Genomic DNA, 13,423 nt, shown 5'->3' with positions numbered 1-13,423 from the left:
AGGTGCTTAGGGACATGGTTTAGTGGTGGGATGGCGGGGTTAGGTTAACAGTTGGACTTGATCTTAAAGGTCTTTTCCAACCTAAACGATTCTATGAGATGCCAGAGAAGGTGCCTAGTCATCAAGTTGACTAGATTCACATTTAGTTAAAAAATGAAATTGAGTAAGGTATAAAAGTTGAGATGTTGGGCAGTTGTGCTTTATAACAATGAGGAAACGCTAGCTGCTTTCACTCCCTTGATAAATAGTGATCTTTGAAGTTTTTCATTCACACTAAACCCCCAGCTTGCTGCACTGGGGTTCCATGGCTGCTCATGCAGTAGCCTGCTCTGATAACGACCGTTATTACCCCATTTCTTCATTCTTCTTGACTAAGCTTGATGGCAGCAGACATCAAAAGAAGAAGGTGATAATGAAAATAGAACTTTTCAGAAAGAGGCAAGAACTTCCACACACAAGAAACACGAAACACACCAAGCAAGCTGCAGAAACAATTCTTCCTAAAAGACATCTCCTCCAGTTGATGGTGCTGCTCTCCACCTTCCACAGGTGATATATACTGCGCCTGTGGATTTAAACTGCCCATGTATCTCAAGTCCATGCCCACCTCCCACCCCTTTTTACGTTAATTCTTGTAGAAAAAACTGTTCCACTATCCCGATTACCACGAGCTCCTGCAGTCTCCAGGAATGCACCCTCAACAGGGTGTGTCTGTCCCAGAGTGAAGAAGGGACTACAAAAAAGCAAACAGGCTTTTAAAAAGGTAGCATTTAACGACCGCGCTCAGATACAAAGCATTTCTCCTGCTGTCTTAAGTTTTACCTAAGAGACTAGTGCCATTTTGCAAAAGTCTCGGGTTGAAGAGAAACCTTCTACCATCTCTACTACAAAGCAAAATTGTCAGAAACTTAAGAATAAAAAAAGTAGAAAATAATTCATTAGCAGCTGTGGTTTGAAGGGACTAAGATAACCATAGGAACTTTCAGAACAGGGGAGCAGTGGTAATCAGAGGACAGAATATGAACCTCACGCCGCTACCTGCTTTTGCAAACTACACAGCTTCTCCACAAACATCAGAACCGATGCTTTCTTGACCCCGGTCAGTGAAGAAACAGTGACAGAAGACCAACCTTTTTTAGTTACTCAAATTCTTCTATTTTAACCCTTGCCAGGTAATCTTGCTGCACTGCTCGTGCTTCCTGGTAAGCCTCTCTTTGCCCCGAGCTTCTTGCAAGACAACTGAACAAGCACAAACAAGAGGGGGTGTCCTGGTTTGCTGCCATTTGCTTTGACACATTACTAACTGCTCAAGCATGCACCTGCTCCCAGGTGATGGGTTTTTTCTTTTTTCTTTAGCAGAGGGTTGTTCACAACTAATTTGAAGTATTTGTCCCCTTGGAAAAACCTTCAGCATTTCTCTCATCTCTGAGCACGCCTTTCTCGGGCATTCTGGAGCTTTAGGACTTTGTGTTTGTAGTGGTGAAAGGAAGGGCTGTTCCAGTTCACAACTGTGTTCTGTGGCCTGCCTCCCCCTTTTAAGGGTGCTTGAAAAGGAGAGCTAGGTCACAACTTCAAACAGCATCCGTGTGGCAGAACTGTGCAACAGACACAAGGCAATTGCGTTTCGAGAGGTCATCTAGTCTACAGACAGATCCCACCACAGATGCCAGGATATGCACGTGGACATGTTTTGACTGACATGCTTCAGAACTGGAAGCCATGCCATCTTGAGAGGGGGACCTCTGCAAGCTCCTGGCTTAAATAAAGACCTACAATCAGTTGACCGGCTTGTGAGCATCTGACCTCATTGGGAGGTAGCATCTCCCAATTCTCAAGTTTCTGCTCTACGTTAGGGCAATAAAAAGTACAGTTTGGCACCATAACCTTGAAAGTGTTGCCGTTCCCCGATCTAGATTTTGCCTCCCAAGGCAGGATCAGTTGTCCCTAAGCCACTCTGGTTGCACCATTGCCTGGTTAGTTCTTTGTCTCTAGCGGTCGGGAGATTTTCCTGGTCTCCACCGGCCTTACTTACCGTCAGTAAGTTTTTCCCAGCCGGCAGTGGCAATCGCTCCGCAGAGGCAGCGGGAGAAGCAAAGCAGCACGCCTCCTGGGCTAAGCAAGGCTGGTAGAGGCATGCCTTTCCCTTCTGCCTTTGTGTCCTTTCAGGCGGGGTGGGCCACGCATCTCCCAGCCCTTAGGCCGTCTTGCTGCTCTTCCTTCTGGCTTTACTAGTTTTGTTGGCTCCCTTGTGGTCAGGTCATCTTAATAGCAGATGTCTGGTACTTGCTGTCACTCAGGGGTCTGCTTTCCTCCACCTCTGGCACTGCCCACATGCTGGAGCACTGCCAGGATTCCGTACAGAGCAAAACTACAGACTCCTTCCCTAGACAAACCCCAGGAGTGCTTTTGCGGTTAGATTGTTCCTGGGTTCACTCCAACAGGCAGCAAGACCACGCTAAGTTTCTCACGCCCTCCATCAAGCATCATCATACAGCATTATTCTGTCATGCTAGGCACCCTCACACTCCTCTCTGCCCACAAAGCTGAGGATGTCCAACCATAAAACAAGTAAAATACAAGGTATTGTGAGGCTGCTTTCTCATCCACTTTGAGGACTATAGGAAATATGAACTCTTTCAGTTTTTAAAAAGCTATGTAGCTCCATGGACTAGGCCACCGTGACAGCATTCCTTGAGCCATCCTAGACCCATATCGGTCACAATTGCAAGAATCTACCTCACAGCTCCTGCTAGGTACCTTCCTACCGAGGAACTGAAGCAGCCTGCTCTATATGGGAAGAGCCATAAGGAGGGTGGTTGCAGGCCCATATATACCAATCTGACCCCGGGGACAGGGAAGCAGCTCATGAAGTATAAGCATAGCCCACACTACCAGCTTTTAAACTGCTTTGGTTCCTTCACCCTGATAGGGAACAATGACAAAAGGCAGCAATTGAGGGGTGACATGCAAGAACTCATATTTCAGAGAGAAAGCCACACAAAACGAATACCTCCAAAACAAACCGATCCAAAAAACCCCATCCCAAAACAGGTACACCGCATGAGTTGCTACTCAAGCACAGAGCAGACCCCTCCTTTCCACTCCCTTAAGCTCAGCTTCGCCACAGAAATATCCTCTCATCACTTAAGAAGTTTCTGGCCCGTATCAGCTTTTCTGTATTCAAATGATGCTGATCATTAGATAAATTAATGAGAGAGAACCACTGTCCAACAAGCGGAAACAAAAATTTCCAGAAAAGACCAGCTGTTCTTCAACAAACCTTCAACAAATCAGTAGATTTTCCTTTCAGGGCTTCCGGATCCCTGCTTTAATTTTTTCTGCTTGACACAGAAAAAGAATATTCCAGAGTACAAGCATAAGGTTCCTGAAAAGCTGCAATTCTAAGTGGGCCAATTGTGAAATATTCTCCCTGTTTTCAATACGGACATGACTGAATGGAATAAGGTCTGTTGTTTCTATCCTAAGACTGTATCATGAGACTACCCCATTTTGACAAGGAATTATGCATCAAGCCATTATTTGCAGTTCAGGAAACATTTACAGTATCCCAATATCATAGAAATCTGGAGGTAATCTTAAACACCTGATTGTAAACAAATTTACCATATGCCCAATAAGATTAGTAATTTGAATTGACATCTAATATTCAATCAGGCAATCCAGGTCTGTGTCAACAAAGAGGCACAGAACATTGATACTCAGATGAGGCTCCTATTTCTCCTTCCCCAGTCCTCCTGAAGCCTAGCCAAGTCATGACTGAATCAAAAATTATTTGGGAAAGCAGTGACAGAGATGAGGCAACCAGTAAGGTATCTAGGTACATGTTTTCCTTTTTGGACCCGGTACCAAAAGGACTCTTCACCCAACTCCTTTCAAAGGTAATCGGGAAATTTTTTTCTTTCTTTTAAGAGACCCCAACCACCAGTATTTCCTACTCTCCTAACGGGAATTTTCCAGAGAAGTACAACTAGCCACAGCAGTTTATTTAAACAAAAGGTTTACTCAGCACAGCTGTACTACTTTGTGTAATAGTTTCAAGGGCTAACCAAGAGAGATAATGGAAACCATACAGAGGTCTCTACCACGAGATACTTTTTTTTGCCCCCAAAACATAGGTGGTAAACTACACGAGAAATAAGCATCTTTCAAAATCAAAATGAGGCATTCAGGAGAGAAGCTTGTATTTCAAGCAAAAACTGTGAGCTAGGTCAGTGGAGAGAGTAAGATTTCTCTCCCTAGTACAGTTAAGACATTATTTTATTGAGGCTAGTAGATTGTTAAATGGTACTGTAAAACTTTTTAATTACTTCTATATTTTGAATATAAAATACTGAAATACACCAACAAATCAGTTTCGGGTTTCTTTTCTGTTACACATTCATTTTATTAAAAAAACTTTTATTTCTAGGGCAGTTTTTTCCTCTGCATTTGCTAATGTTGAACTTCTGAAAACATCCAAGGAGAGGTGGAATTGCCAGACGTTCCTGCAACCTTTATGAAGCATCGGTGCCTGGAGAGAAATCCCCGAATGCATTAAGCAAGAACTCAAAGATAATGAACCCTACCCTGTCCTGAGAGTACCAACACACTCCAGACTAGTCCAAGCTGCATTTTGACAAGCCCAGCAGATGTCAGGGAAAACACAGGAGGAAACTGAGGCTACTGTGGTAGAGGAAAGAGGCAGAAAGCACACAAATCCATCCAAAGCTTTGTTTTGCTACTTGGGAGGACAGCTTTCATTTTAATTGGCAATTTAAACTATGTAACATGCATTTTTCTAACAATTTTGTGGGTATCAAAGTTATTTCAAATGTCAGTATAATACTGACATAAAGTGTTGCTATACCTTTAATAGTATTATTTTTAGCAGATAAACCTCAAGATGATTTTTAAATTGCTTGTCAGAGTAGACAACAGTCTATGAGTAAGCTTTCTCTATGTCACTTAAAGAATGGGCTTTTACAAGGCTTATCCTGCTACATATAACGTTCTAAAGAAGAAATCACATTTACAATCACATTCAAAAAACTGTTTTTTAAAATGCCATGATATTTTAAAGAGACTAACAATTTATTCAATGTAAGTGCAACGTATAAAGTCATGGAGTTCCAAATACACATCCAGTCTGCCATTTCTAGTTTTGTGCAAATTAATTTACTTAAAATAATTTCAGATCTAGCATAGTGTCAAATAACATCCAACCTTCAAAGAACTGATGTTTTTCATGTCTGCTTGAAATAAGACTTCCCAGTTTTCCTAAATTTATTTTTGATTTAAAACAAAGAAAAAGAACTGTAAACAATTACTGTAACAGCAGTTAGCAACAAGAACGCGTGACAACTGTCAGTCTTCAAATATAACTTAAGTTATGCCCTTTCTTACCATCAACTTCTAGTCAAATATGTAAATAAATACAAGAACTAACACAAATAAAAGTTACCACTAGAAGAAAATACATTATATGCCGCAATTTGGAATAAAATATCATACAGTATTGGCTGCATCATTTGGAATATGTATTTGACTGCTTAAACCAGTCTGATGCTGAACAGTTAAACCTTTTCTTTGTGTAGAAGACTACACTTTTACTCACTGTTAGAAATGTGTTTTGTGATTAATTTTGTACTAGTGTATTAAACTCCTAAATGTGAAAATGACTCAAGTCATTTAGTGAAAGAAGATACCATAGGCACCATAATATCTATTTTTTTTCTTTTCAAAACAAAATCTGGTGATGAACCAGCAGTAACAAAATAGGATGAAAATTAAAAGGCACATTCAGGCAAAAAAATAATCAGCACAGTTTGCATGAAGCTGTATTTTAAAAAAATAATTTAAGCTCTGAATAACTGATTGGATCAGGAACAAATATTCTGGCAGGTTTTAATCTGTCAGAGAGAAAGTAAGTTCTGTAAAAGGTGTGCAATTAAAATTATATAATTATTTTCTAATGTTGACTTTTGTTTTGTTTTAAGGTCAATATAAGGCTTATAACCAAGTGCACATTAAGAGGACTGACTACTCAAAACCTCTTGTTTTCTGAGTGCATAGAAATACAATGAGCAATGAAGATATTCCTTGCAAGAAGATGTATTCTTGTATATGTGCTTAATCAAGTACTCGAGCGTCTTTCAGGTCTTGGAACACATTTCATAATTGCAGCTCTCCACAGGGCAGGGGCAAGTAAAAGGCTCAGAGTAGTCACACTCAGAATAAGAAGATAGACCTGAAAATTGCAAATAAAAGCCGTTACTTCTCTTACTTACATGGTAAACCAAGAAGTGACTAGAAGTTTGAAGAGATCAGACTCTTCCGGACAGTATTTTCAGGAGACTTCACCTGTCTTTCTAACCAGCTATGTGTATTGCTAAAAAAGCAAACAAGTACACACTCAAATCATCTAATTATCTGTTTACCTGGTTTGAAGATACGATTACAAAAACAACATTATGAGCTTATAGAAAACCAATTATTTCCATGTATAGTTGGAGGTCAATTTTGAAAGCTCAAAGTTTGCTAAAAGGTCAAAGGCCAAGTACCACTTTAATTAAAAAAAAACCCAAAAACAAACAAAAAAAACCCAACCACCCCAAACTATTCTGGTTTAATGATATAACGGCAAAGTTCACTACTATTTTATAAGCTAAAAAAAAAGCAAACAAAACCCCCTTTAAGTCAGGCTGCACATCTTCCGAAAAAAGATCTTAACTATGTAGTCTGAATGAGTCTTACAAAACAGCAGCAGGAAGTAGTTTTGAGGTCTCAAACAGAAGAATGACTTTTGGAAATTTCAGAGCTATATAAACCTAAACAGTAGACAATCATGTGAGAGCTGCCACAGGAAAAAAAGAAAGCCTAAAGGCCTCCAAGCGCAGTGGGTGGGCCCCTAAACTGGTTCTGTGATCACATATGGGTATCTTGAAACTCTATACAAACATACAGTATTTATAACTCCTTATTATATGCAGGAGTGAACATGAAAATGAATCACCTTTACCTATGCAAGTGAACAGCATTGTGTAAGTTTCTAACACGTGGTTTATTTGGAATTTGTTCCAGCATTATACAGCCCACTTGCTCACACAATGAAAAGCTCAGAGCGCCAGCAGAGTATTTTTGTGAGCGGAGATGCAGAGGAGAAAGCAGCTAGCACTGAAAAGTGAGGTCATTTGTTATATCTCCCATAGTCATAGTTTACTTAATTTCACAAAGCAGACTTCATTTTGAAAAAATAATGTTCTCATAACTTCAATATAAAACTAAGTTTAAGGTTTCTTTCCTAAGGGATTTTTTCATGACTACTGAAAAAGCTGGTTGTTTCTTCTGCAGAGGATTTACAATGAACACACTTTGCAGGTAAAGATTACAAGTTTGTTTGCTTGTTTAAATGTTAAGGCAATTTCCATTTCACCATTTCTGCTCTCTAGTTCTTATTTACTAATATTTTCTTATCCAAATCCTATACTCTCAGTTACCTCTTTCTACAGCTGTATCAAGATTTTAAAAGCAAAGTCTTCTCAGTCTTAGTGACTTGGGTGCAATCTCAGTTAATAAAGAAGTTGTGAGAGCAGTTAATGTAAAGCATTTATAACTAAGCTATTTAAAAGTAAAACCTGCTATTTAAAGTGTTGAAGTACAATATGAAGCAAGTAAAAAAAACGGAACTAAGAACCCTGTCAGGGACATCCATGTCCCATTCACATGGGTTGATTCCATTTGTTAACAGTTGAGAGATACCACAAAACTGGAGCGTATTGGTGTTTCAAACACATTGTAATACAAAATCCCAGTAAGTTATTCAGATGCAAAACCCAAAGTTAATAACTATAGAACAGCTTACCTCCCGAGATATGATCCCTGCTCTGCGTGCTCTGCTTCCCAGAACAAAAGAGAATTCACTGACTTGTGCCAGTCCTGCTGAGACAATCCACTTGATATACTGGCTGGTCTTCGGAAGAATCAGAGAAAGGACAAGCACTGCCAAGACAAACTTTAAAAACAGGGGGTTTTGGAGTTGCTGTGGATTTGTTTTGGTTTGTTTGTTTGTTTTAAATAAAAGAAATGTAATAAGTAAAATAGTACAGTCTTTGGAAGATATGTAGCACCAAATACAATTATTCTGGACATAAAATAAGCTAGTGGACTTCCAAATGTCTCTTCTCTATTAATGTCAAAAGAGACAAACGTACATTGCACAGTAAAAAGTAGCATCTTGTTCACTCGAATAGAAACAGTTGATAACTGTCACAAATCCCAAACTAAAGATGTTTCTCCATGTGAAGTTACTTTTAACGTTAAATACGATCCTTTTTTTAATACCCCAAGAATGTTGTATCAAACAGTATTCTAATCAGATTCCTCAAAATACAGATTTACAATGAAGATGTAACACTGTGTTATATCAGATGTTCAGTTCTTGCACAGAATTTTCATAAAAGCATGCAGCACAAAGATTATTTAGACTATTAAAAGATAAAAAAGAGAAAAAGAAAATACCTTCATTATGACCACAGACAACGTAAGAAATAGTAAGACTGTGAGTTCATATATTACAAATGTGGGGAAAACATGAAGTCCTAGGAGGAAAGAAAACAATATTTCAAAGTTTAAGGCCAATATCTTACTATAATAATTTTCTGAGTTAATAACAGATTTAATTGCAAGACTGTATTTTCAAAAACAAATAAACAAAAAGCCCTAACATACCTACCAACACTACCTACTAGCTCACTAAAGCGCTTCCTGCATTATCCAACCATTTTTTCCTTTGGAGGGGTTTAGCACAAACAATATTCCCAACTGAGTTAAACTGTATATGACCGATGCACGAGCACTTGTATGAAGTTTTCTCTCTTCCATACCAGTCAACAATGCAGAATCTGAACCGAAACACACCTCATGAAAGCTATAAAAATACTGCAGGAAAACAATTCCATTGTTCCGCACAGTGACTGTAACATACACTTTGCTAGCTATTTAACATTCTTGTATGACATGGTAATGGACTGTCGCTATGGGAGGAACATGATATTCAGCATTTGCATACACTATAGCTACAATAGAAAATGTAACTGGTTTGTTCCCATGAGCCTCACTTGCAAACACTGAAAGTCACCTGAACTGGAAAAGTCACTTAGACTGCACTCAGTAGCATGGTCTAACAATTAAGGAATTACATAAAACCCCATTGCTATGATGTTATTTGTGTTGGTTTTGGGTGGTTTTTTTCTTGGGGGGAGGGGAGGGGAGGGAGGGTGTGTCTGTACCTTTTCTTTTTTCTTTTTTTGCAATTTTTTTGTCATTTTTATTTGGCAATTATATGAAGCAAGATAACAAGAACCATGAAGAGCACAGAAATTTAAAACTAAATCCTGCTAATAATAACATAAGAAAAAGAAGTATTTGTTGGAGAAGTCCTGGAGTCACTGAGGAAGAATCTTACTCACAGCTGACTAAGTCCATTTTTTCCTCCTAGGGCATGAGGAACTTGGGCAGGCAAACATAACTGTGTATCTTTGGAAGCTCATTCCCCTTCAAAAAAGCTCTTAAAAAGCGGAACCAAAATAGTGGTGGCGTTCCGATAAAGTCATAACAGTTAGCAGTTCTCCAACCGAATTATTTCTGGAGAGGGACAAGAGTTTAGCTTTCTCAAGCACAAGGCATGTAAATGGATGCTGTAACTTCTTATTTCAACGCAAGACAAGTTTTCACTGATTTTGCAGGCCCCAGAGCACTGCAGAGCCAGAAGAACTGTAGAGAATGAAGAGTCATCTTTTCTTCCTGAGTGCACAAGAGTACTTACTTACAGTAACTTCACAATGTTTTGGCCATACGCACATTCCACTGTGGATGGAAAGGTACTTCAAGTACATCAGAGATTTTTATACAAGTACTACCTAGTCAGCATGTACATGCCCTGTTCGATTTCTTAATTTCCTTCCAACTACCAAAGCGCAAAGGCAAAAGACTATCAGAATAAGGGGAGAGATGGCAGAATAAGAGATGTGAACATGACACCAAAAAAAGAAATCCACATGTGTGTGCACATGCAAGTGGAGGAGCAAGAAGCTTCTCTTTTTTTACTGTGTATCATGTGCTCATTCACCTTTAGGCCAATCTCAGAAACATACATGAAAAACAACTAGAGAAATACAGCCTGTAACAATGTCATGCTTGGTAAGATGTCTGCCACATCTGGAATCGAAGATTTCACAGGGAGGCTATAAATACAGCCTCGTGCTCTCATCACTACCGGTGGAGCTACCTTTTCAGTTCTGGAGCAGACAGGCAGTCTGAGGCCTACTTGAATGGCTGCCCAACATGGTGTTTATTACCATATTCCAAAGAGCTGAGGCATAAACTACTGCAGGTTTCTATATCAATTCTGTGGAGGTAAGCGTCTGCAAGGTGAAGCAAGCCTAAACTTGTTACATACGCTGTTCTGAGCAAACAAATAAACATCCCAGCACACAGACATGTTTTGGGGGAAATAAATCCCACCATAGTGGGTTTCATGGTCATTACAGACTTTTGCCCCAGCACTAGATGAAAACTTAGGATAAGGCCAGGAGTCATATCAGACTGCTGTACAAGCACACGAAGCCTTCCTGGCAACATGAACGTCACCAGAAAGATTATCTTCACAGACAGAAGATGCATGAATATGGGCATTTATTTCAATGATTTTAATCAGACTTTGTGACTAAGTTCAAGAGTCACTATGGACTTGCTCTCTAAAATGGAAGAAACACTTCAGTCAAATAATTCAAGAACTTCAGCACCGTCATCAGGTAGCATGTGGCATGTTGGCCCATCACCAATAGCTAGGATATCACTTAGGTACATTTTCACAGAGCTGAGCATAAGCAGCATTCTGGAATAGCTGGAATGGAGTCCTTGGGGTGAAGGTGACCTTGCATCAGTGTCAAGCCAAAAAGCACAGTTCACTCGTGTTAAGTCGGTACGTGTTCTTCTGTGGACGATTACAAGCAAGATTTTGCACATTGTTTTTGTAAGTACTTTTTTCTTAACAAGTGAACTCCCTCTCCCATCCCCCCCATTAGACAGATTCCACCAATCTGCTGGATGGCTGCTAAACAGCACATGAAGATCCAAATGTCATGACCACACTCTGGAAGATCCAGCATCAAGAAAAGGAATCTTTGAGATCCTTGATGGCAAACAAGATTAGAGAGACCAGAACTCTGTTGGTCAAATGGGAGCCAGTAGAATTAATTCTGACACATTCTCAAGACAGGACATTACTCAGAAAAATCATGTTAGCAATTCATTGGGATGGTGTATTTATTAAGAAGAGTCTTAATGAACCTAAGATCATAGCTAGCAAATGCAAGAAATGCTACAGCCCTGGCTAGTTCATGAAGTAGCAGAGGGGAAAACCAACATTCATCTCCATCTTTCTGCAAAGGGGAAAGTCCTCTTGATTCTAATGTCAGTTCTGAGAGCTTGAAACCTCCAAGTTTCATTGCATGCAGGACAACAAAGCCATAGAGCTGGATGGATAAGGAGAAGGTAATATATGTCACCTAATGAATTCCAGTTGGGATCTTCCTTTGATTTCTCTAAAATTCAACAGAAATGTTAAGAGGCTCATCAGAGAAACATTGTGTGTGTGTTTTTTCTGGACAGTGGTAGTGCTGACAGCATCAGCACCACCCGTCTTCTGAAGACGACGACCGCACCGTTAAAGGGTTTTCAGCATCTTGTATTAAAGGTCCAATGCTGACCACAAGATTTACCCAGAAGGGAAACATGGAGCCTGGCAAGTGAGTACATCTGTACAGCACATTGTAGGGACACAACTTTGTCAGTCAGTGGAAGTACCTCTCTACAACTGCCTGACAGGAGGTTGTAGCGAGGTGGGGGTCAGTCTCTTCTCTCAGGTCTCCTAGGTAAGGAGTGATGGCCTCAAGTTGCACCAGGGCAGGTTTAGATTGGACGTCAGGAAAAATTTCTTCACTGAAAGGGTTGTCAGGCATTGGAACAGGCTACCCAGGGAAGTGGTCAAGTCCCCATCCCTGGAGGTACTTAAAAGATAGGTAGATGAGGTGCTTAGGGACATGGTTTAGTGGTGGGATGGCAGGGTTAGGTTAATGGTTGGACTTGATGATCTTAAAGGTCTTTTCCAACCTGAACGGTTCTATGGTCCTAAGTAATATGCCTCCTCACCAGTAGCAGATAGGGTCCAGATGCCCAATTTCAAACCCCATACACCCTGTAGACTGACAAAAAATGGGATATTGGAGCCTTTAAAAAAAGAAAAAATTCAAACAGTCTATGCAAAGATGCATTCCATCTTCCTAAAAAACAATCAAAACAAAAATCGAATGATGCAGAGGTGGAAAGGGAAGAATCTGAGTACTAGGTACCAAAACAGAAATGAGAAAGGAAGATCTCAAAATGTGGCTCTGTGGGATGGGTCCAGATGTTCTCTCAAAAATATCAGTGAGGACAAGGGACTAACAGGAACTTTCTAACTTCAGCAGAAAGCATAAGGAGTGCCAGCAACCTTGAAGAACACACACAGGCCTAAATGAATGTACAGACAGAGAGGAACTCAAAGTGCAGCTGTTAATGCCTAACTGCAAAGGAGTAGTATTCCCACAAATGCACCCATGCGTGAATTTGAAAGCAGTAGCATTACACAGGTCAAGCTAAGGGCAGGACCACTGTTACAGATATTACACGAACAAGTACTATTCAGCTCAGCTTTTAGGCACCAGAAGCATCTCTATAGTGAGAACAGAAAAGCAGGCATTTAAGACAAGCAAAATAGGAACTAACTTTTCCAAATGACATATTTACAGTCACTTCAATTAAGTCAAATTACCCTATTTATTCCTTTATTCTAAAAGGCACAGAAATTATATTACTGCAGTGTATAGTCTACCATCCCACCTCATGATCTCCAGTGTTTCTGCTCTCTAGAATAGGGTGCTTGCTGCATATAGCAACAAGCCTTCTCTTTAGGCAGCGGGGGAGAATCTTTCCCTGTGGCCTTTACATAATTTCACATAGTAAATCTTTATATATTTATAGATACATTTCATTTGCATGTGTTTGTATAGAAGTAGAAAGCAAGTAAGAAGTCTTTTCTTACTAGACTTCTTTTTAAAAAGCTTAAGGAATACTTTTTATCCTACTCAGGTTTTCTTTGCAACATCACATCACTTCTTTTTAAACCCTACCTCCTTGCCACCCCAGAAAACTTCCTGTTAACCACAAAATTTGAAAGGAATTGAAAGTAAATGGTGAAGGGTGGGATAATGTTTATTTGGGGAGAGAGGTCGGGGGTTTTTGTTTGGGTTTTTTTGTAGGGTTTTGGGTTTGTGTTTGGTTGTTTGTTGTTTGGGTTTTTTTTTACAAGCAAGCATTGTCACAT

General features: G+C 39.8%; 1 protein-coding gene across 2 annotated transcripts in view; it reads right to left on the bottom strand.

The window, feature by feature from the left end:
* Window positions 1–4,389: 4,389 nt before the first annotated feature.
* TMCO3 (transmembrane and coiled-coil domains 3) overlaps window positions 4,390–13,423 on the bottom strand; it is a 33,179-nt gene continuing 24,145 nt past the window's right edge. The window contains exons 11-13 of one of the 2 annotated variants that reach the window (XM_009638910.2): window positions 8,518–8,597; window positions 7,862–8,011; window positions 4,390–6,247 (exon numbers count right to left, since the gene is read on the bottom strand). In XM_009638910.2, coding sequence (XP_009637205.1) covers window positions 6,134–6,247; window positions 7,862–8,011; window positions 8,518–8,597 — 344 coding nt within the window. In that variant the 3' untranslated portion in view covers window positions 4,390–6,133. Of the gene's footprint in view, window positions 6,248–7,861; window positions 8,012–8,517; window positions 8,598–13,423 lie in introns of those variants that run through there. The other variant, XR_004842021.1, reaches the window with a different exon arrangement.

Source organism: Egretta garzetta, unplaced genomic scaffold, assembly GCF_000687185.1.
Source record: "Egretta garzetta isolate BGI_Z169 unplaced genomic scaffold, ASM68718v1 scaffold5, whole genome shotgun sequence".
Classification (NCBI taxonomy): domain Eukaryota; kingdom Metazoa; phylum Chordata; class Aves; order Pelecaniformes; family Ardeidae; genus Egretta; species Egretta garzetta.
Note: the sequence above shows the minus strand (reverse complement) of the source record. Positions and strands in the feature narration are given on the sequence as shown.